This window comes from Aythya ferina, assembly GCF_964211825.1.
Source record: "Aythya ferina genome assembly, chromosome: 2".
Taxonomy (NCBI): Eukaryota; Metazoa; Chordata; class Aves; order Anseriformes; family Anatidae; genus Aythya; species Aythya ferina.
Window position 1 is genome coordinate 19,758,780 of NC_140297.1, and position 25,726 is coordinate 19,784,505.

General features: G+C 36.2%; 1 protein-coding gene across 11 annotated transcripts in view; it reads right to left on the reverse strand.

Annotated features, from left to right (window-relative positions):
- The window catches only part of MLLT10 (MLLT10 histone lysine methyltransferase DOT1L cofactor), a 123,151-nt gene that overhangs the window by 63,905 nt on the left and 33,520 nt on the right, over positions 1 to 25,726 (reverse strand). For 7 of the 11 annotated variants that reach the window (XR_014690585.1, XM_084511934.1, XM_084511931.1 and 4 more), the window contains 6 exons: positions 19,984 to 20,087; positions 17,451 to 17,544; positions 15,352 to 15,447; positions 10,417 to 10,467; positions 6,752 to 6,847; positions 5 to 260 (listed from right to left, as the gene is read on the reverse strand). Coding sequence is in view for 10 of the 11 variants with exons in the window: in XM_084511934.1 (XP_084368060.1) it covers positions 5 to 260; positions 6,752 to 6,847; positions 10,417 to 10,467; positions 15,352 to 15,447; positions 17,451 to 17,544; positions 19,984 to 20,087 (697 nt within the window). In the remaining variant the exon portion in view is untranslated. The remainder of the gene's footprint in view (positions 1 to 4; positions 261 to 6,751; positions 6,848 to 10,416; positions 10,468 to 15,351; positions 15,448 to 17,450; positions 17,545 to 19,983; positions 20,088 to 25,726) is intronic. The other 4 variants (XM_084511936.1, XM_084511935.1, XM_084511937.1 and 1 more) reach the window with 2 other exon arrangements.

Genomic DNA, 25,726 nt, shown 5'->3' on the forward strand with positions numbered 1-25,726 from the left:
ATACCTTGCTGAAAAGGGCTAGCTGCAGTCACAGTTGTTCCTGGATTTCTTCCAGCACCAGGCTTTCTTCCCCTCTGACCTGAGCTGTGACCTGCAGATTTCTTCCCTTTGCTCTCTGACCCTCTAGCCTCTGAAGAATCTTTTCCACTTGAAACGTGCGTAGAAACTTCCTGGAAATTTGCATTTGTAAATCGAGCCGTGGTATCTTCCAACCGCTTCAAGGAGCCTGACATGGAGTTGTTGCTAGTGCTTGTGTACGTCTAGCATCATGACAAGAAAAGAATTCAAGAAAAGAAACAGTAAGGTCACCTGTAACAACCTATGTACACAACTAGAATGCTACAGGAGCTGTAGTTTCTGCTGAATTAAAATAGAATTAAGAATTTAATCGAGAATTAAAACAGATTATTTTATACGAAGAATAGTCAATTACTAATTATTTAGCTCAGTCACAGTACCGCCAGATCATTTATTACCAATTAGAGCAATCTGTGGAAGCCCACTTGATGACTTATCTACCACAGCTAACACAAAGCTATTAGTTTTGCTATACAAAACATCAGTAATCAGTAATGGCACTTTAACACTATACAAAATCATAGAAACAGTTCTATAGACTTGCTAGTATATTCAATTTTACTCATCTGATAATCCAATTTATGTCAGTAGAACTACTCACAGTACACCAAGTTCAGAACGTGCACACATTTTTCTATGCCAAGGGCTGGAAAAAGTTGCATGGTATCAGAATTATTTTTACCATTTGAGGAAGAGAATCTTTGAATTGCCATTGCCATAAGGCCAAGATTCTTAATCCTCAGATATGTATTTTAGTGCACACTACATACATGCTGCACTTGTGTGTGTATATATATACACACATCTTGCATGTGAGTTTTTCCATGTCTACTCACACAGCTTATTAATGTTTTGGAAAATATGAAATATCTTACATATGTTCTTATACACTTACAGGGTTAAAAGAAACCACTGTTTCAAATAACAAACAATGTTCAAATACTCGGGTAACTGGCAATAGCAGAAGGTACATACAATTAATTGTTAAGTTTGTCAACACACGTGATTGAAGTGCATAAAATTTTTGTGAAAAAAAATGCTCAAATCAGCATAAACTTTGTTGGAAATTTTTACTGAGATCACTGGATTAATCTCGTATAAATGGTTATTCAAATATAATGTTGTTATTTTTACTGCTTCATGTTAAAAACTAGAAGAAAAAAGATACTTTAAGAAGACCTGTATGCAGCACAGTCAAACTGGAAACATTGTTCAACCTGCAGTGGATCTGATGAAGACTTCAGAACATAAGAATTTGTATTTTTTAAAACTTTATAGTCTCATCATCAAACCAACATTAACTGTAACAACCCTGACTCCACTTACATCTTTGCTTCCCATCATCACACCAGCCTTCCCTCAGCCAATAGCTTCTTTAAAACGTGGAAATTGCTTGACCTGAATTATGCTAGTCTGTTGTGTTAGTCTATGTTTTTTGTTGTTTTGTTTTCAACTTGTTTCATACAAGCACTGTAAACCACTTTCCAAACTTCAACAGGTAAGTTAACCCAAATTACTCCAAAGGGAGCACAACAACAGACAAATCTGAGGGGTTCAAACTGGTTAGACTTCATGCTTCATTTTAGAGGTGCCTCCATCTCCATCCGGAATAGGCCAACATAGATGACAAAACTCACTCTTGAAGCACTTTCCCCCCTCTGAGGCTCTCTAGCCCCCTGCATCACACCTATGTGACCTACTGTATTAAAAAAAACATGCAAAGACAATGCATCCAAACTCATTCATGAGTGAAAAGAAGCAGAGGGCACCCTAAATAGAAGTAACACCAAGAACCCTTCCAACTTGAAGGTCCGACTTGAGTGGTCTCCGTGTTACCATTAAACCAAGAATTACCAAACGATGTTTCACGCTGTCATATTGTTCAGTCAGTGTTATTTTTAGCATCCATAGCAAGCCAAACCAGTAAAATGAATCTCACCATATAATAATTTAATGAAAAATACACATCTTTATGAACATGTGGAAAGGATCTGTAAGGTATCCGCTGGCATGAAACAAGCTGTGCGCAGCCCAACTAAAATCCAACTCCTTTTTAAGCTAGCAAAGAAGTTATTTTCATTTACCTAACTAGAAAGGAAAAACACAGCGCTTCAAAATTGCAAATATGGCCCTATTATGAACTGCAATAAAAATATATTAGGGATTTTCTGAATAACAGCAAAGAGGGATTATCAGTTTAAGTCTGTTAAAGTACAATGCTAAGAGTAATTTACCTCACATTGATGTTACTCTATTGGTAACAGTTCTTAATGAACATGGAGCCAATTCTAAGGTAAGTTTAGCAGTTAACTTTTTGAACTATTACGAAGTCCTCAAGTATGCTCTATTTTCCTGAAACTGATGTGTCACCTGACCTGTGTTAAGAAGCAGTGGTTCAAATTTGGGTCATTTGAACAAAGGGTTTCCAGACACGCTACAACCCACCCCCCTCCAAGTCAGCTTTTTCTAGGATCTTCGATTTCTCCTCTTACCCAATTCCTTCCATTCCTAATCCTCACCTCCTTCCCACTCAGTTCAATATTAACTGCAAAAAGAAATCTATAGAGATATCAACAATCACAGTTTGATGTTACCTAGCATCTCTTCTTCATTACTGAGGGGGGGATATTTTTTCATTTGTAGTCACTACGAAGGTAAGAATAATATGATTCAGCTATTAACACCAATGAAATATTCAAAGACTGCACGTCTGAATCCTGCTCTCAGCAGACCGGAGAACACGCATGCACATAGCAGTTCTGCTTTTGGAAGTTTTGCTCCAGCAGGTGCTGTGACATATTCTGAATAAACATCTAGATTTCAGCATATCTTGCACACCACTGCGATGCGACAGACATGAAGGAAAATAAAATGGTATCATTTGGTCAGTAACTTTTCTTTCCAGATTGTGTTGTTCACTTTAAGGAGTTAATTAAAGCAAAATGCCTTAAAACAGATCCGCTTCTGAGATCAAAGTGCAGCACAAACTTTAGATTATTACGCTAACTGGTTCATAAAATAATGTACCCACTCCCAAATTTTTTTTTTTTTTTTCTAAAATGCTACACTCTAGGAGAGGAAGACCTAATACAAATGTCACTGAAGGAAAAAAACACCACCAACAGAAACAGTACTACACCATGGCAAAGCTACATTGGTTTGGTTTTTTTCTGAGGTCATAAGAGGGTGAGAACTTCTTTGGTTACTTAATAACTGGCTTCGGTCTCTGCAGTCCCCTGGAGCTTCCCCTGCCTTCCCCACTTCCCCCAGCACATGCCTTTTAAATGGGACACGCAGCTGGAGGCTTCCCCCTTCGCTGCTCACACTGCAGTCAGTCATTTCCCTTTGCTTCAGTACAAACATCCCCCAAAAACAGAGATTACTCAGCTCTTGGCCCCAAAATCCGTTCCTCGGTTTATTTGGGAGGTATTAAATAACCAGCTCATGAACGTTAAACCTGTTCTCAAAGTCAGTATTTGCTACTGCAAGTACCAAGCTAACTCTGTGCACATCACAGTGCCTTTATTACTCCTCATAAACCAGTTTGCAGTTTTTTTCCTTAAACTTCACTTTCCTGTTGCCAACTCTGTGCAGAGAGCTATGGTCATTTTGATACCTCACATTTATCACTGTGCACACTGAAGCGAATCTTGAAAGCGAGTACAGCAAGGCTTAAAAACTTCTGGCAAAGCTTTAGTTTCACTGCAAAGGCATGACCATCGTTCTGAATGCACATAGTGCATCCCAATGCTTGGGAAGCCTTCAGCCCTAACCCTTGCAGAGCAGGGGAGGACCACAGCAGGCAGCATCCACAGATGTGCCAGATGGTAGAAGAGTGGTCCAAGCAGACAAACAAACAGAAAGCCATGCACACACACCCCCACAGCCCACAAACCCCCCACTAATGTAGGATAGCAACGTTCAATCACAGCTAATGGAGATTTCCCTGCTCCCTCCTGTACCCTACTGCAGCAAAGGCCAAGCACCTCCCTCGGGAGCCACGCTGGGCTGATACCAGGGTGAGCTGAGAAGGATTTATCACCAGTATCTCTACTGGTAAAAATACAACTTAGTTAGCTGCACTTTCTGCTCCCAGGGCCTTTTAAAGTATTTAGTCACTGGCTACAATTTGAAAGCAGATTACTGCTTTGCATATCGGGGCATGCTTTTGTCTTCTTTCTTTAAAGAAAGACCTACACCCAGAAAAATCTGGCTGTCAGGTTTTTTTTTTCTGATCTGTTAAACCAGATAACACATTTTTAAACTTTCAGTACAAGCCCAACCTGGCTCACAACCTGAAAAAGGATTTTTTATGAGGACTAACTAAAAGGTTGGTGGCTCTTACACAGAACCCGTGATCATAAGGGAATAGAATATTCCCATACAAGTAACAGAAATGCTAAGGGAAAGTCTCATCTGAATAGAGAGAAATATTCCAGAAGTTATTCCAGTCCTTCTTAAAACATTCAGTATTTATGCCCCAAAAGACAAGTGAAAAAAATGTTCGTATATATTAATCAGAGTAGTTCATTTCTTATTTCAAAGATTTTCCAATTTGACTGATCCAGACTAGGTGGTGTTTGCTGAGATGTCACAGCAATGCACAAAACTGCCTGTTGGGAGGCACACCCATAACTGAACACAGCATTTGGACTGGAACTTCATTAAATTTCTTCAAATCCACTTTTACAGAACTAACCAAACCAACTACACCCACACATACAATGTAAACCCTCAGTTTACTCTGTAGCTTTTCAGGAATGTAACTTAAGAAATCACTCATCCGGACAAAAACATCCGCCAAGGCACCACTTACATAAAAGGTCATTACCACTCTTACCAAAAAGGATTTCACTTCTTTAAAAAAGGAAGAGAAAAATTCATTTCATTTCAAATTCCAGTTCCCACAACAGGAAGAATGTGATAGCAGAAGTGATTTACAGAAGTCATAAAATGAAGTATTCACTGCAAAGACAGACTGCTGTGAAAAAGACAGCGAGCCCAAATCAATTCTGCCAACTCTATGTAAAAGCACACACAAAACTACCATATTAGCAAAATATCCTGAACTAAGTATTATTCTCAGAAGGAAACAAAGCTTGTCTAATCATCAAAAATTTTTGAGAACAGTATGAATGGATTTTCTTTAACTTTTACACAAATATATGGCAACATCACTTGTTAGTAACACTTTGTATGATAATTAAGTAACCAAAGGACAAAAGGGATATATATTCAGGAAAGATAAGATCATACATAAACCATACAACTTTTGTTTAGGTTTTGTGCTAAAGAAACTTGCCAAGCAAGAAAATTATTTTACAGGGTATCTTAAGAGTTGTTTCAGGAAAAATTAATAAAATGAAGTAAAAAAAATAATGAAGAATCACATGGACTAGTCAACGTTCAATAAAAACCTGTCACACTCACTATTTGCAGTATCTCACATCAAAAGAGCAAAGTGGCAAAGTGACTCTAGTTGTTATTTAAAACTAAAGATAGAATTATTGTGAAATTCAGAAAAACACTGATTAGTAAGTCTCACTTGACTTATCATTATCAACAAGAATACAGAAGAACCAGAAACAAGAGCAGTTTATCAGAAGCGTGAGTCACAAATAACAATGTTAACAGGTACACACCCTCAGGTCAATGCACTTAATACTGAGAACAGAAAAATATGCAAAACATAATAAAAGGTTTCCTTTCTTGGTGATGAATCCTGAAGCTGATACCATTAGCTAATGTACTACTCACAGGGATTAAAGAAAGCTGGTATTTCAATTGTTTTACCCTTTCCTGGTATGGTCTTGGTGTACCACGTGCAAATTGACACATCTGTTGAATCATCTCATCAGCCAAACTACACACAGTTAAAACAAACTTCAGCATCCCTTCTAAAAAACGAAGTATTCTACTACTGATGGCTAATTAATTCAGCCCTGACTCAGATGTCAAACATTCCTACGTGAATGGTACAAACGTTTTTCCAAATTTGAAGTGAGGAAACTCATTTCTTAACACTGTTGCCCATTCTGTAATATCATTAATATCTTTTTTTTTTCTTGTGGATAGCAAAATTGATTACTGTAGTAACCAGAACAGTCAGATTACACAGAAGCATAATCAAAACTGTCTATGTTATTTAATGCTCTATATTGCCCTCTGAGTTAAGTATTTGCTAGAAGATTAACAGGAAAAAAAGACCACAGAAACTAACAGAGCAGATGGCTAAAAAAGATAAATTGGTATTAAAAGTACATGAAGTACAGTTTCATGTACTTTTTACATGAAGTACCATTATTTTCCTAATTCCCAGCTTAAATGCTTACAGGTTCAGTAACAGCTCAGCACACAAAACTGAATTTCAAGGGAAAGATTTTATAAAACTTCTCAAACTACTAAACTAAAATCATTGAAATAAAAGTTACTGAATTCTTAGTAGCACCTGATTGGTGCCACTAAATCACTCCCAATTTAACTACAAAAATCTAAGGCTTTCTTCCTAGTATAAACCTTAAAAGTGTTTTTGGACTTTGCATTACAGGAAAATATAACAAGTGTGCTTGAGAACTACAGCATCCTTGCCATTTTAAAACACTAGAATGATAACATTATGAAATTTCAACGTAAGTAACTGAAGTGGAAGAAGAGGAAAAACACATCAACTTACTTTCTCTGTAGTTACAGTAAGAGATGGAACCAAGGATGGCGAAGACTCCGACTGCTTCTTATATTTTTGCTTGTGTTTATCTTTCTCTTTGTATTTCTGTGAGTTACAAAAGAAAGCATAATCCGGGGTCAGCTTCATCTTTAATGTAATCCTCTTTATCTTTCTTGAATTTTGATAACAGTGTTAATGAAACCAAATTATATACTTTTATTTACTTTCAAACTATACAAATTGAAATTCTTCTGTTATAACCAGTATTAATGAATCTACCATCATTAATATCCATAAATCAATTAAGCAGATAAAAAAAATAGATTAAAAACAAAGACATGGCTTTCTGCTTCCTGTATTTCCACACCTAATTTTCCTGCCTTCATGCATCTCCACACCTGCACGGTATTTTTGTTGGGATATTACAGTACATTAAAGTTTTAGCTTTGGCTCCCCTATTGGCACCTCCATGCATAAGAATGTGAAATGTTATTTCTATGTCATTCCCAAAAAGGTGCATACAATTTATATAATAAATGAATTTTATTATAAATGAATTTTCTATGTTAAACCAAACGAAATACCAAAAGCTATAAAATCATATCCTTTCTAAAAATAATGTATTTATTTATTTATTTTAAACACAACATAAAGCATTGGCAGTGTTAATTTAATTACTTGTTTCAGGCTTTTTGGATAGTGAAAGTAAAAATTTGAAAAAAAAAAAAAAAAATGAAAAAAGAGAGGAAGGATTCAACTGCACCGCACAGTCATTTCAATCATTTCTTAAATGCAACAGTCCAAGAAGTGCTACCTCATCCTGCCAAAATACAAGCACGGAGCAGGAGAAAACAAGAGCAACTACACCAGGTTTCCTATGTCACCATCAAATCTGTTTCAAGCACAACACAGTTGATTCAAAAGCATTTCAGTGGTGCTAGTTACCCAGCTTTCTATGTCATCAGTGCACACGCTTAGATAAACTTGAGTAGCAATTTCACTGAACCCCAAAACAAGCCTCAAGAAAGAAATTATGAAATAGAACTAAGCCACTTCCTATTTGATTTTCATCACTTTAGTAGGAAATTCAAATCACCCTGAAGGATTTTTTTTTCATTTACAATTTTGGAGCAAAGAGATTTTCAAATGCTTTAAGATGAAACATTGCAGCACCATCAGTAAACAACAGGAAACAATTCAGTGAACATGTTTTACAATTTCTTCTGTTGACTTTCTAGCATTTTGTTTTTGTGTGTTGTTTTTTTTTTTTTTGTCATGGGTTTTTGTTTGTTTTACTTCTACCATTATTTTTGTCTGAAAGGCAGAGGACTGTAGAATTCTGATCAAAAGAACAGTTAAAAAGATTCTGAATTATATTCTGTAATGCACTGAAATCACTTTGATAGCAGTCACAACACAAAAGGATTTGTCATGAAGAAGGAAAGAGGGATACAAAAAAGAGGGGGGAGGAAGGAAGGATTGAAAAAAAGGGGAGGGTGATGTTCAGGAGCATTAGCTTGAAGAGACTTGAACCTGTAATGAAGATGCTTTAAATCTTATAAAAGAAAACATGAGTAACCACGTCAAATGTCTCCCCCAGACCCAAACACCAACACGCAGTGAGCTAGGACAGGTTACCCAGCTGCTCGCAGATGGCACAGTCGGACATCACTGAGGGCCACTGGCAGGGCACCCCACCCACAGGCCTTTCGCATAGGAAGATCTCGACCCCAGGAGGTCTGATATCCTAAGCTCTATATTCCCTCCTCCTTTCATGTTATACCTCCTCTGACAAATAATCTCTCCCCCCATCCTGTTTTTTTTTTTTTTTCTTTCTACGAAAGTTCAGATGCCCTACTTCTGAATGGGAATTGACTCCAGATGCAAATAACATCAAAGAAGCAGGGCAAATTTCACTGCAGGAAAACCTTTGAAATGAAGGCCCAGATTTTACAAAGATAAGAATAAATGTTTCTGCAACCTGCTGAGAGGAAGAGACATAGCTCCCAACAGGGTGAGCCCTTGCAGTTGCACCTTGTCTCACCCTAAAGACGCATACAAAGTACAGCAAGATCCGCTTCTGGATCCACAGGAAGAGTAACAAGAGGAATATGAACTCCCACAGTATTTAATCAACATGAAAGCTTTCAATCAAGTTGGCCTCAAAGGACACAAACCAATGATCTTTCCGTCCATCAGAAAAAAAGAGATGAACAGCCGGTCCTTCATGGCAATTCACTGAGCTTTTTGTCTGGCCTCTGGTCAGCCACAGCTCCTGAGACAAACATTTATCCTGAAAGCCACATGGAAAGCCACCATTCTAGAGAAAGTAATGACAGCAACTGTCTGACCATAAAGCATATTTTTTTTTTTTTTTTGGGGGGGGAAAAAAAAGCAGAAAATATACATTAAAAGGACTGAAAATAGGGCTGCTAGTAAGTGGAGCACTGAGGGGAAGCAGAACCCATGCATCCCCCTTACATACTAAAACTTCTTTTAAAAAAGATTAACAGGCATGAGTTCAATTATTCCGAATAGAATACATCCTGTAAAAAACAAGAGTTTGCAGAAAAACATTGTAAGGAACATTAATAAATATGGGACCAGCTACAGAACTGGCAAAGCAACCTTCAGTCCTGGTTCACAAACAGGCAGCTCATCAGACCAGGTTCAGGCAGCTCCTGAACCCTTTCTTACTGTAAGAAAAAGATGAGGTCTGATTGCCAGCCAGCCATTGCATAAGCAGCTGTAGTATTATTTGTCCTAGAAGACGAATAGCCCTGATTGATGATGTAGCTAAACAAAATACAAAGTACCCAGAGTTCATACGTCGTGATTAATCAGAAAGCTCTATTTACCAGTGGGCAGCTCATTTGGGGCTTTTGTTTCTTACCTACAAAACTATGTAATACCTTCTTAATTAAAATAACTACATGCTGCAAAGTAAGAAAACAAATGGGGTCCAAGGGTTCTGGAATTCTACAGCACCTCCTGTTCGTTGCCTTCTTTGGGGGGGGGGGGGGGGGGGGGGGGGGAAAAAACAGCAACAAGGCACATCTCAATGGCGTCTATTTCTTCTACAAAGACCAGATATACAAGACAATTAAATAATATGATTTCACAAATACAGTTTGGTTCCAGCTCTTTGGTTTTTCGTTGTTTATTTTGTGTTCTGTTAAGCTCTTTCACACCTTGGAGTATCCACATTACTCCAAAGACCAGCACTTGTCCACTCATTTTCTTTAACATACTTCCAGATTACCAAATGAAAGTATCTCATCAAAATATCAAGTTAATATATTTGTATCATTTTATTTAGCTCTAATCTGCTACCAACAGAGTAAGTGTTATCACATCCAGGTTTCCCAGGCTGGACCTCAATCTCCAGGAAGACTGAATTAAGCAAGTGATCACTTTTTTCAGTTCAGATGGAATGGATGACTTCAGCTTTTCCCTAACAGCATACATTTATAACGTTCCCACATGTAAGAATCATTTAATTTGTTAAAAGGTAAGTACACTTATTTGCAATTCATTTTTGTCTCTGGAATGCATCGATTTCCTCAGAAGACGTTTCAACAGTACTTCGTATCATGAAAGTATGTTTCGAAGTTTGGCATTTAACAGTTTCCCATTACAAAAAAAAAAAAAAAAAATCTTGGCCCCTCTCTCACCTGTCCCATGCTGTGTAGTTTTTCAGACCTTCTATGTGCCAGCCCAAACTTCTACAATAGCAGCAAAAAGAAAAACAAAAAATCAAAGTGGATAGTTTTCTGCTGTTTTAGTAAGTTAGGTTATTTTGGTGAATAAGTCTAAGACAGACAGTAACAGGGACATGAAGAAGCAGACACAGAATACAGCTCACCTGCCTGCAGAACAGGAGACTAACCACTGGAATTACCAAAGCACATGCACGCTATCAGCAAGCACCACTGCTTGGCCCTTCAAACAAAGCTGCTTGGCTGACCTTGGAGTATTCCATTTTTACCCTCTTCTCCATCACAGAAATCACCACCCCTACTGCTTTTGGCTGTCCCAAGTTCCCATGGAGTTAACATTTTCAAATTTAACTCCCTTAGCGATTCCTGTAAGCAACACCGTCTGAATGTCTAAATCACCATTTTTTCACCACTATTTTTGACTCCCTCAAATAACTCCAATGTATCTGAATGTTGTGTTATCACAGAGTATTCATATTGGTACTACTGTTATTCTGGGATTTTCTGCACCATCTTTCCATCCCTGAAGCTTGTAAATCCATGGCTGTCACCATCACAACTAGCATGTTCAATAAAAAGCTGTGTATAGCTCTTGCAAATCCCCAATACAAGACCTATTTGGCTCTTACTAGTGACTGGAAGCTTTTAGTGATACGGCCACAACAATTCCAGAATGAAAGATGCCCATGGTCCACACGTCCCATGTCCAAATCCTAATTTATCTTGTTCTGACACAAACAGCCCTAGGTAAGGCATTCAACTATCATTTTAAACGGAATAAACCACAGCAGGAAAATTAAATGCAGTGGCAGTGCTGCTACGGTCACAGCAGTGAAAGGATATAGACACAGGGTGGTTTCCAGGAAGAGGTGGAACAGTACTGCTGCCGTTATAGCTACCGATTCAGCTCTAGGCATAAAACTTGTTACCAAGTACCAGTCCTTGAAACAGTTACTTAAAAGACTCCAAAAACTCATTTCAATACAGTGCTAATGGTCAGAATTTTAACTGTCAGTCATTAACAGATTCAGAACTTGGCAATATAAACGCCATCCAAAACTTCCCTACAAGGCTAACATACAACAAATCTTGCTCAGACAAGCTATTTTTCCTTTGATATTTAAAATATCTTTCTCTTGTTATTTAGACAAAGACATATTGAACAAACAGAATCAAAATCAAGCAGACCTATGACCTATAATGACCAATTTTTAATGTTCAGGTGTCATTTAGTTTTCCAATTAAGACAAACTACATTGCATAATTTTCTCAAGCAAGAAATATCCAAGTTGCATCCAATTTCAGCTTACTTTTTACCCCAGTTGTTCCAAGCACCTCTCCTCTATCTTATAACGTGGCAGAGTTCCACCAGTAGGGAGTTAAGCAAAGGATGCTCCAACACACTGAACTTGAAGATCAAAAATCACAATCTCTCAAAAAGTCTACTTCAAAGTTTTTGAAGCTGTTGATGAAATTAAATAATGTCATAATAACACACATAATGAAGAAAATAAATAAAATTAACATCTAATAATACCTGAAGTGTATAATGGCTATTTTTAACTGAATGTATTTTGGTTGATCCCTGAAAGGTCACGAAGAGATCTGGAGTAGCAAAGTGGTTTTTCTTTATAAAACCACAGCTCTTGTTTACTGCGTGTGGAGAAAAACAAACAAACAAACAAACAAACTATAGTAGAGATCTATTCAAAATTCTGACACTGAGTATTCCTCTCAGAACTCCCACAAAAGCCACAGTGAAAGAGCTTTACAAAAGAAACAAACAACTAGCAGCTAATGCTCTTCTCTCAAGTCCTTCCCTGCATCACTCAGCCATGTCAGAACTAATACACAAAGCTTGTCTTTACTTTAAAGAAATTGAAAATCCCTGTAAGCAGAATTTCTTCAGAAAAGTGTTTCAGAATTTTGCCATCCATGGATTATTATTTTTTAATAGTTTACCAAGACTAATACCCTATCACAGCAAAGAATTTTAAATTTTCCCTTCCTCATCCACCCAGACCAAAGCACTTCTGGTACAAACAGACTTTTATTTAATTCAGCTGCAAAAAGAACATTTTTTAGAATTCATAAACGTATAATGCCAGCAAACTTGTTTAATTTTCATGTAAGTGGCACTTCTGCCACTTTCATGTGGCACTTCTTATGTGTTACTTTAATAAAGCATTTCTTTTATGCAGAGATGCATCCCAGACACATTTAAAATTCCTGTTTCATTCCCTTCCAAAGATAAAGCTATCAGCAACACCAGGAATAAGGTGTTCTTCCACAGCCTCACGTTGACTAAGTTTTTCCCCCCCAAAAAATTGAGGTAAACACCTGGGCACTGACAAAATGGATATTATAACAGGATGTCAAACGATGTACTACCAAGAGCTTCATCTGTAATCATTTCTGAAGAACCTCTCTCCCATAGCAACTATCCATTTTTAGTGCAGCAGACTAATCAGGCAGCAACTAAGCTAATTAATTTATAATTTCAAATTCCTCACAACAATTAAATAACATCCAAGTTTTTGGGGTTTTACTCTTATTATTAGAGTATATAACCCTTATATAGTTGCCATCGATCTTATAAGCAATGCCCAGAAGAGACTCATACATATTATAAAAAAACACATCCTTTCAACTCAGAGTTTATTTACAAAAATGACAGCTACCCACACAGATATTTTCAGACCAAACTATTCTTATGGCAATTTTATATGCAACCAATGGATAGTTTCTCAGAAAATTTCCAAACTACAAATATGAAAGAAAAAGTACAAATAAATCTGTGTGCTCTTAATGGGAGAAGAAAAACACCCTCCCTAAAACTTCTATACAAAATAAAAGATACACACATTTACTCCAATATGACAACAATTGAGATTCCAAATGGATTTGCAGAAGAGGAAATAAGGAAAATCACCCTAAATAATGATTTTTCTCCTCCAAGATACAGTGTATCAAATACACAGTACATCAAAATGAGACATCACACACAGAAGGTAGTCAACTTTATGAAGAGAATGAGCTCCCAATACCATAGCTGTCCCACTGAGCGAAGACCAGTATTTTCCAAAGCACAAATCATTCCTTAACCATAGAATAAGTCAAATTGCAACTTCTTGTACCAATTGGTGCCTTAGTGACAGAACACTGCCTCATTACACAACATATAAAGCAAATTAAACTTAAGTGAACACGCTGTAACATGCCATAAGAACCTCTGAATGTCAATTCAAGGGTAATGCCAACTGCACTGCTTCACTTGATCTTGCAGATCATGCAATCTTCTACCTTTCATAGATACTCCAGAAATTTAATCTCATTTATGGAAAGCTTCTCAGAGCTGCAGCAAAAGGCCAGGACTTGCCAACGCTAAGTCCATTAACTATTTCTAGAAGACCCCAGTGCTGGAGAAGCCAAGCAGTTAGCAGAATAAAGAGCAGATACATTGGCCAAACACACTCTGTAAGAAAGACCCCCCCAGGCATTCCTGAAAAATTTTACAGGTATTTTGTTATCAGAAGCACAGTACTTCCACTCAACACCAACTTTGTTTCTTCAAATTCAACTTTAAGGTTTTGCCAATGCGAGTGAAAACCCATGCAATGTATTTTAACAAAACATGACCAGCAATACAACAGTGGTGAAAGATTAAGCAAATGAAGAAAAAAGTAAAGCAAATATTACTAAGTTTTTAACTTGCAGGTAATTGTCATCTGTAACTCAAAACTGTTTCCTTCTAACTCCATTTTGCTAAGAAAAAATTGCCAAGAACCACATACTTTTATTATTGTTGGTCACGACGTTACATTTAGAGGTACAACTACATCACAATGCATACACTCCTTTACTGACAGATTAATATAGAAATATTCACCTAAACTATTAAACAGACCTAAAGACACTTTTTAGAAGGTTATCATAGAAAAATGAAGATTAACATCCATCCAGAGGAAACAAATGTAATTTGTTGTAAATTGTAAAAGTCTCTAAGGAGACCAAGGGCCCAAAGACGGATATATGTTATTAAATTCCTTGTGACTATAAATATAGCTCCTCCATACAGTACATATTTGGTCAATGTATATTTTTTATTTCAAATTTTCATGTTATGATTTTTAATAATACAAAATTAAGACCACCCATACTCAGAAAAGTTATTAAGTTAGCTGTAAAGAATGTAAGCAGGTGAGCAGATTTGCTTGTATTCTCAGAAAGGAGGATAAACAAAGATGCAATGCAAATTTGTGTTAAACTAATAATCATCACAATTTATTTTTTCTTAATATGAATTTAAATTCTTGAAAGAATCTGCCACTGACAAGAAGTTAGTGATTAGCTATGGTCTTTGCACCCTCACCAGAAGATTCCCTGGTGACCGACAAAGTATTCTGCTGTGACAGCAGGCATGACCACCAGTACCACTAAGATGTGTGAACAACAGATGTCACTTCTTTGATACGAGAAGAGGTGCAACAGATAAAAACGTAATGAATTAGATGCACCTCACTGCCCATACATTTCCTAAAATGTCTACTCCCTTTTTTCTTTCCCACCTAGTCACAAAGACTAAAACAAAAAGATTTCTATGGGAAAAACTAAATCAAAGGAAGCTATGTGGAAACAACCTTCCCAACAGATGTTGGTTTTGGGATGCACACTGAAACAATAAACAGGAAAATGAAGGAGCATGTACAAATGCGCCTGAAGATGTTTCCTCATTGGACCCTAGCACCTCTAGCTTGTCATCTGTGTTATTCAGTGCTCCAGGAACAAAATTTCCTTCATGCCTTTCAGCAAAAGTTATTTAAATGTTTATCAGAAAGTGCTACTATTAAGCAGATGTGCCACATAATTAGCAACGACAAATCCACTTACTTTTTTCTCCTTCTCATGATGTTTATCCTGAGAGTGAGAGGAAGAATCACTTAAACTTTGATCATATGACCTATTAGATCCCCGTTTGCTCTTTTTCTAAAAAGAGAAAACATATTTATGGATATAAAAAAGGAATCATTTGAATAAATAAAAAAATATAAAGCATTTCAACTGATAAAATGCCTTACTGCTTGAAGAAACAAAAACCTCAGTTAGTGAAAACCCAAGAAATAACCAACATGAGTACAATTAACAGGACTGCCCGTTGTACATCCTATTCTTAAGTCTACCCTCATACTGACTTTTAGATCTCCTATGCAAAATATGCTTCCAACAAAGAAATGAGACATACCACCTTCCAAAAGTTCAAAGGTTTTCAAAAATAGAAAAGTTGCTGCTCAAACGAGTATCACCTGAAGCCACAGTGCTAACACTGCCACATGCCTAAAATATAATCTGACAGAGTTGTTTTATGGCTTCATAATTTATTATTCAAGTGACCTCTCTGCAATATTTTCATTTAAATTGTTTACAAAAACCGCAGGGTGCTATGGTCATGTATGCATTTACAGGCAGTGCACATAATTGCCTGCATTTCCGTAACATTTGAGAGCTTAGTCTGAGACTAGAAATATTTCATGTTAGCCAGTGCCTAAAACGTGTAAATTATTGTATCATAACTGAGGTAGCATAAAGAATTTCAAGTCAGTGCTATTCCAAAGTTTTCAGTGGTACAGTAGGTACACCCCATCCACCATCATCAGTAACAGATAATAAATACCTGCACTTGCCAGGCATCAACAGTTACAATATCCCTCAAGAAACACTAGAACACTAACGTGATCTTGCCAGTCTTTACTGCTCTTACGGTTTCATAATGGAAAGTTAACTAATTATATGTCAAATATTAAGCTGTGTCTTGCTCATTAATCTTACATTTTGAATAATCATACGTGTTTTTCGATCACAGCTGCACTGGCACATTCAAATCAAACACGAAATAGCGTAATAAGAGTTTGCCTTCACTGCTAAGTAATAAACACCTTTTTTGTTCTTTTTATATACCTCGCTCAAGATTTTTTAAAAAAAGTCTTAGCTTAGATAGGATCTGGAAAGCCCTGACTTATCTTCATTATGAAGCAAACTCATCAATATTCACAAGAGCACAGAGCTAACCTCACCAAGCTTATCTTCTAGAAATCTAAAACAACTCACTGACCCTGTTTTTACCTCACTGCAACTTGTTCAGAAGTCTCAAATATTCCACTCGTTCCACAAGTAAGCAACATGTTTAACCATATTTACAGTTGCATATGAATTTAAGTCTATACATGTATATTTAATTCTCATAGGTCAATATTCACATATACATCCTTCACATACACACACACACACACACACACATCTGGAACGGTTAAATTGGTGTTAAGAAGTGAAATGAAAAGCTCAAGAGGTCTAAGTAGCTCAAGAATCTACTGAAATAACTGAGGAATGTCAAAGGTGTTTGTTTTTTTCTTCTTTTTAAAAAAAAAAAAAAAAAACATAAACCTCAAGTCACTTCCTTGAGGTTGTGTTTTGGAGAACTACTAGTTAGGGAATATCCACTGGCTACACAGTGGAGACAGCACAAAAGGAAAAACAGTAAAAATAGAGTGACAGAAGGAAAAAGAAATTGAGGCCTTCTTTATATTTCAATATACAGGACAGCAAGGAAAAAATATTTTCTAGATTGTTCTAAAATGGACTAAATTGCTAGAAGCCAACTGAAAAAAATAGCAAAGGAAAACATTACAGGAATTTAAGGAAATCAGATACTTTTAAAGTATAAAAATCTACTACTAGTATATATTAGAAAACACCCTAAAAACTACTGTGCATGCTACTTCTGGCAGAGGGGGAAAAAAACACCTATTTAGAAAAGTGACCACTTACAAAAACATTTCTAGCTAGTACTTCTATAATGGCAATTAAAACATTGTTTTAGAAAAATCCAATCTACTTTCTGAGATGCATGAAAACATTATTGCTAGTGTTAATGGCAATTCAGAGTGAAACAACAAGTTAGTGCCATTTAGTAACAGAACATAACCAATACTTACCAGCTTACTAAAATGGTATTTACAGTAGCCACAGTATTGGACGTTATCTGCACCATTGCCTTCTTCTTCACAAAGAAGTCCTGCAAACTGTGCACTAAAAATAAAACAAATCAAACAACATCAGCTTGTACCAAAGCATCACAGCTGATAATGTACAGATACTTGCATCTGCATTTAATAGGAGAGATTTCAACCTAAGTGACTTGTACCAGCACGCCAGCACCCTACCCAATTTTGCAGTCCAGTGAAAAAGTTGTGGTTTATATTTAGACATGATACTTTTTTCCTAAGTCTATAAGCTACTCACACAAATGTATAGCTTGAATTTACATTTATTATGCAGCTACTCCCACAAGTAAATAAACCAATCCTTGTCAACTGTTTGCTGCTTATTAGCTCAAATTCAAGTCAAGAAAGAACAGGGTTTTGTTGTTACTGTTTTTGTTTGTGTTTGTTTAAAAAAAAACCTAGCCTGTACGGTGCATCCAAAGAAGACTTTTTTTCTAAAGTTGCATATATCCTTCTACGCTCTACCAGGAAAATTACTTTTTTTTTTTTTTTAATAGAACTTCAATGACATAATAAATCAAACCCTATTTTATTGGTTTAAAAGACTGTGGCAGGTTAATTTCTTTTTTTAAAAGAAAATGACTTATAATATCACTTTCCCTGGGTTAATATTACCTCATTCTACTACATTTTTCAAATCAAATTTGCTTTGCACTATTTGTAATGTTGATTTATTTTCTGTACCAAAGCCAACTTCGATATTGAAAAAACAAATATTCAGTTTCATTTTCTGCATCACTTTAATTAGCATAATAATGCAAAGTTACAGTCAGAATGATGCAAGCAAGTATTTAAACTAAAGAACAACATATACAGAAGCTTATTTTCATTGCTTTTAAAAGTCATTGTCCCCTTATTTACACATTACGTTCTTGGGCAAGCCAGAGATCCTGTCTACTAAATACATGCACACCTACAGCAGATACCAGCTACAGAAAACATTTAGCAGGATCTCTTTAAGCTATGATTTGCCATTCTAAGCTCCTCATACAAAAATGGATGGGCTCAAGCTCATTCTTCTTCAGACATTAGTTTTGTCAACTCAAAACTGACACACCTTGCCCTGGACCTCTCCTTTCTGTAGTTTTCACATTTTCCTGCCCTGTTATAAACATTACAGAAGCCTTTCAATATCCATAGTAATAAAACTCTCTGGCTAGATATTTTGTTACATACCTGTTCACAACTAAATAAAAACCTAAGAAATGTTAAGATTAGGAATGGTATTTTCATTTTGAACACAATTCTCATGTTCTTTTTACACTCACTGATAACATCATTTTGGAAAAAATACAGTAGATGATACGTTCATATGTAACCTCTCTACATGGTAAACAAGTTTTCAGGAGAAAAATCCATTGTCACCATAAAACCAAACTTGACATTGATGACATTTAATGAGAGATTAGATGGTTATGAATTAAGACCTCAACATCCTGCCAGATACTCAAGTACTGAGGGGGGAACACATCAAAAAACACAACCACAGAGAGGCCCTGACTGCAAATGAGGATGTGCAGAGTTGCAAAGAAATCAGAATGTCATCTGCGCATGGCATTCAAAGTATCTCTTGATTACACTGAAGAAAACACATTGAAGTAGGTGTGCAAATACCATTTCCCTGATTGAGCTAGCACACAGAAATGATGAAGCATACTGGGGCACTCATAAAGCAGATGAGTAAATTCATAGATAATGTACCCAGATAGCCTGTGTAAATCTGCTATCTATTATAAAATAGCTTCATCTGAATTTGAAAAAACAAATAACCCCTGGAAATCTTGGGGTAGAATTCCCTTCGTCTCCTTTTACATGAGGTTTCATCTTATTATCCATCCTCTTTTTAGAAACCTATAGAGACAACCATCTCCTGAATGCTTGCCATCCACAGTATCTTGAAGGAGAATGAATCAGATGGACACGGCTGTTTTTATCCAGCAGCTATAGATGAAACCTAAATGAATAGTTCAGCATGGATGTGTACCATCTAGATAAAGCTAGTGAAGTGAATTACCCTAAAATGCTTGGAAATCTATACCAGCAGCAGTCACTTTACTGCATTTTTATGTATATTTCAACATTCTTTCCACTGCCTAACCCAAAGTAAACATCAAATCAGCTAGCAGGTAAGCAATGTCTTCACATTCCTGTATCCTATAAAACATCATCAGAAAAAAACCACCATAGAACAAGAAACACTAAACCTTGTTCACAAGAGCAGAGTACTTAATCCAACACAAGGGTGTCTTATCAGACAGCTTTTGCAGCTCGCAGCAATGTGTAGATGTATATGCTACCACTGTCATATAGTTAGTAAATTCTCAGAGATAGGTATTTCAACACGAGCCATTTTACTGTATTTATTTAGAATGTTTTTGAGTAAAGAAAGAGTTTACTACATAGTATACAATTGATTCTTTCTAGAAAACTCTTTCAGAGATGTTAAATAATAAAATACACTTACCACGTTACGTGAAAAGCTTGTCGGCATCCATGTTTATTACACGTCATGCAAGCACCAGAGGCTGCTTTACTTTCTCTGCCTTGCTCATCACAAATATAGCAGGTCTACCAAAAAGAAAATACTTAACATGATAAAAAGCATACAAATAAGTTCTGTGTTACTCCACAGAGACTCTACGGTAAGAACTGCTGAATTCTGCATGTAACTTCATATAAGATTTTTTTTTGTAAAAGTCTGGTTACATTTGTTTGTAAATGGAGATCACCTGTAACACTTCATCAATACTAACGCAATATGAATACTTATTTAAATTCTATGCTGCTACCTATTCAGCCAAAATGCTCAAACAACCAGAGGCTAATACCATTAGCTTTCATGATTTTTCTTGCTTTCAAGTTTGAGTTCATGTCCTTTTAGGTCACAATCATTTAACGTTACCTGTACTGATGGCATTCAGAAACATCTCACTAGACTGAGTGCCTAATGCAGTACATACCGTACAGTACATCTGCATACCTCTACACAAAGCTACCAACAAAATTTTCAGCTTGAAGTTTTTCTATTTGTGCATTTGGTGTAAAAAAGGTTTTCAGAAGTCCCATAGCACGTGCTGTTCAGTTACCTGTAAATGTTGCTTAATTATAGGCATCATAGAAACTCATCAAGCAAGAACCTTCTCTAAACCAAGTTTAAATTAATACAACAAGCCCATTTCAAGCTCAAAAACAAGCTAAAATGAAAACAACCTGCTCTTTACCGGAAAATCTTTTCACAGAATTTCTCTCAGTGTGTGTGTATTACCAGGATCCTACATTTCTTCCCATTTACTCTTCTAATTACCAAAGTACCATCTGGAGAGATTTATCACGTCACATTTATATCATCAGTTGCAAACTATGGCCCAAGTAAAACTTAACTATTTAACAGTTGATTCTTACTGAAAATATCCTCCAGCATCAGTACAGTCAAGTGTCTATTTCTAAATTAGACAGAACTGTACTGAAGGGACAAGCACCAACAGTTTCTACCCGTGTAAAAATCCCACTGGAAGATCTTTGGTGGTTAGTGAAGGAGAAACAAATTTTATTTGGTTTCTCCTTTGTCTACCATTTAAGCTGTAACTGACTTCCTGTGATTGCATTGCAAAGAAAACAAGTAGAATAATAAATAAAAAGAACACCAACAATGGTGGTAGAAAATACAGTGTAAGAAAAATACACCAAAACATCATTGAGATTAAAAATGGAAAAGGATGTAATGCAAAACAAGTATTGTTTAGAAAGAAGTGAAAATGAGTGAAATTCTGAAATCAGAACAGAATGGGACAGAGCTATCTACAACACGTAACATCAGGTAAAGCAGTTTTGTTACTATGCAAGGCTCCAGGAGAGATGAGTCGTTCTTGCACTGTTTTCACTAGGCTTTTAGGAAGCATTATACCCTACAGATAATACAGCCCAACAATCATAAACATTTGAAGGCTCAGAAAGGGGGACTTGATTCTTTGCCTTGCCCCCTCTGTACGTCACAGTAGTGCATACAGGCAAGTCAGTCATTTGGCATGGGCTGAGACTGGCTGCGCTCTGGCTTTCCAAATCATACCTGACATATTTAAATGATGACCTATTTTGTTCATAAAATCTATCAACTGCATCTAAGTAACTATTCCTAAGTCACTTCAAAGTAAGGTACCCTCTATAAGCAGAGTTCAACAGACCCATAAAACTCAAGCTCCCGTTACTGTTCAGTATTTTTTCCCTAGAGTTTTGCCTTAAAATTTTTCCTCATTGTAGCTCAGAACAAGAAGTGGTATAAGCATTCCATTTAGTAAGGACACAGGCCCTGTTTTTCAATACTATACGCTGTGTTTAGGATGTGAGCTTCAGGACTCCTTAGACTGATTTACAGTAAAATGACTGAAAAAAAAAAAAAAAAAAAAAAAAAAAAGAGATGACTGACTAGCTACACTACAAACAAATTTAAACAACGTTGTGGACTGCCTACAGATTTTAAGAAGCTCAATGAACTTCCATGCTTCCTACAACAGTCAGAAGTATAAAGCCCACTTCCTAATCCTATACATGAAATAGGGCCAAAGATGATGCATGTTCCCATCCCAACATGGGCTGGGAGTCCTCTCCAAAGCTCAGCCTCTCATAATTCTATCTTCTCTTGGATGCCCAAACAGCTCCTGAAGCTCGAGAAGCTTTATCTTCCTTTCAGAAAGCAGAAAAGTGAAGATTTTTACCCATTTGCGAAGCCGTGCAATTGCCACACCTTCCCTGAAGCCTCTTGAATTCAGAAGTGTAAAACGTCTCTATATCCCAGCACTACTCTTCAGAAGTTTTAAGGGAAAAAGAGTACTTAAACTTTTCCCAAGCTCAGTAGAAAATAAGGCATTACACAGAGCTTTGCACTCCACAAGGAAATCTTACTAGAAAAACATGACAAATATTCTTGTTTCTTTAACAGCAAAATAGACATTTTGCAAAGCTGCCTTTCCTTTCCTATGAATACTCTTCAAACTGTAAACCTCCTCTGAAAAAAAAGACAGAAGGTAAGATGAGGCAAGGAAAGCCTTACCAAAAAAAAAAAGAATTTGGGAAGCTTTTTCCTCTAATTGTAACAGCTACCCTAAAGCATTCTCAGCTTATAGAATCAAACTTAGAACTTGTCCAGAAATTTCTCGTTGCTGTAGCAAATACTGACATGGAAGTTTATCAGCTACCTTTACTACTAGGTGGATCAAGGAACTTCAAATGCACCTATTTTTAATCAACTCTGAATATAATTATTGCTTTTGGAGCCTCTTCCATGACCACTTACTTTCAAATGAACCTAAAAGAGACAAATAAAGCTCACATAAAATAAGAGATTATCCATACATAAGCATCCAAGAATTAAAAAAAACCACCTACTTCATGAAGCAACTACTGGTCCATTTCTTTTCGGAAGCAACTGAGTAAGAAGAACATCTCTTAGTTACCTCACTAATCAGGCCACTCAAGGGATTCACTCTACAATGTGAAGGTTTTTATCCCAGAAATAGGTAAACATCATGGAAATAGTGGCCAAACGCCTTTATATTAACAAGCCTCGTGCTTTGGTGTCAGCTGTGTTTTTACTTGTATTCAGAATTCTTGTACTTTGTCATCTTGCATATTTTGCAGTATTCATTAAAGAAACAACTGCACAGAGAATCCTACATGAAGTATTAACTCCTGGCAAAGCTCCAAAGAAGCTTGTCTTGATTTTAAAGACCATGGTATGAATTCTCCCATATGATAATTTTCACTGATCCATGTTTTCCCCCAATCCCATATGCTAGCTTCCCACACTTACCCAACCACATACACAGAATTACTTAAGACTTCACAGGAAATGAAATCCCTCTTTAAAATCATTTCTTTCCAACCTGAGTTGACTGACAGAATGAAATTGGCACTATACCTCTCTAAAAAGGCAAGCAGCTCTAGTGTGTTTTTTTTCCCCTAATTAAATACGAACATTTGTTCAAAATGTCTTAAGAAGTTATGTCTTAAGAACTTTTTGCCATATGTAATTTAAAGAGAAAAAAACTTTTCTTTCCCATTTCCTCCTAAACAGTATGTGTTAAGTTGATAAAGTCAGAGCTAAATGCTTTACAAAACTGCTGATCTAAAAAAAAATCCATCATTTAAATAAATACAATTTATACTAAGTAACAAGGTGGTGAAGTTGTTGCAGGCTATCTGAAAAGGAAATTAGGAGTTGCATTGATTTTGGTGGTGTTGCTCAAAACTACTCAGGACCTGGTGGCAGCATAGCCACAGCAGGACTAAACTCAGCACTGGCTATAGATTTATTCAAAAAGTTGGGCTTGCCCCATCAGTGACTCCCTCTCACATTCTGTCCTGTATAACTAGACTAGGCAATGAAGTCAGATGGATTTCATCAGGTACACTGCATCGACTGCACTTTAGTAATTTCATTCTCCTGACATCCACAATTACTATCTCCCTGAACCAAAAAGGCCAAATAAAATTCATAAAGTCTGTGTTCTGAAACAAAGAACAAAAAATAACTAACAATAACAACTTGTAGGCTAGGAGTTTGGTCCCAAGCCTTGCAATTTCTGATGTATTACCTTAGTATATTTTAAGATATATTCTATTGGCTTGTATGAAAGTAGCTTTTGGGCCTATTTTCCAGAGTCTAATCAGAACATCAGCCAAAAAAGCAGAAAATGAAAAGCTAGACAACAGCAGGAACTCCACATGATCTGTGTGCCATTAATATTTATCTAGCAAAAAAAAAAAAAAAAAAAAAAGACTGTTAAGTACAGACCAGTCAAATGCAAATGAGAATTTCATCGGGGAAAAATTATCCATCATATATTTAGAAGAAACAGTTCAAGAAAGAAGTAAATTAAGTTCAAAAAAAAAAAAAAAAAGACAAAAAAAAAATCCATTGTTGACAGAACAACAGATGCTGTGAACAAGTAATATTAAACAACACAAAGTACATTTTTTTGAAGTTACAAGTAATTACTCATCTAATGTCAACTAGTATCAATGGAAAAGATGCAACATAATACAAAACCCAAAGCATTCAATGAAATTTTTGAAGTGCATTAAGAAAGAACTGCTACAAATATAGAAACCACTATAGGGAAAAAGGAGAAAACAGATACGCTGTTGGCTCAAAGTTGAGCAGAGAAAAAAAATTATCTGCAACAGCAAATCTGTACAGCTTTATGTCTAAACACAAAAGATTTATTAGTTCTGCATCTAATCTCACTGTTGCATGTTCTTGCCAATGCAGAAAGAATCCAATAGCAAGAAGCTGATACAGATACTCAGGTAGTATGTAACAAGAAAGCATTAGAAGGACCCACAGTTTGACTCTTGGCTTTTCTCATATACTGGTAAATATAAGGGCAAAACATAGGAAACTGCAATTATGAGAATGTGAAACAAACAAGGAAAAGACCAACATAACAAAAAATAGAAAAAAGAGACGTAAGCTGAGAAAAAAGAAACAAAAATGAGAGGTTACAGAAACAACTTGAAAAGGACTGGTTCCCCTGTAGAAAGGATACCAGAAATCATGCTCTTTTTTTTTTTTCCCTCATTTCTTCTGTAATAAAGCCTATTCTTCTTTCTTTGCAGTGTCCACAAGCCACCATAAAAGAAAAAGACACTGGTGGTAAAAGGAACAGCACAAGAAAAATGTGTAATAAAACTAATCAGAAATGCAGACAGTTTGCTGCCTGCGGATGATAAAATACAAAAACATGAAGGAAGAGATAGTTAAGTCTAGAGAAGAGGTAGCATGAGCAGAAGAACAAGCAGAAAAATGTAGCTCTCAGGATAGAACATTAATAAGTTACTTTTTTTTTTTTTTCTTGTACATAAAGTCTTGCCACACTTCCAAAAGCATTCCATCTCACTGATGCTTATTTAGGAGCAGTTCTTCTACAAGCAAATAATCCTGTTAGAGTGAACACTGTTTACAAGAGCAAAAGTCTGCAAGCTTGTGCCTTAACATATTAGCATTGCTGTTCTTCCTAAGAGAAATGTTTATGAACATCTTATCAATACTTAAACCAGTGGGACTTAGTGGTAATTAATAACAACATTTCAAATAAGCTGTAATAACATTTTTACATATGGGAAATATTTCACATGGCTTTCAAAATAAACTATTATTCAAAGATCATGATATTTGTAATTAACAAAATAGTCTCTACTCTGTAAAGGAA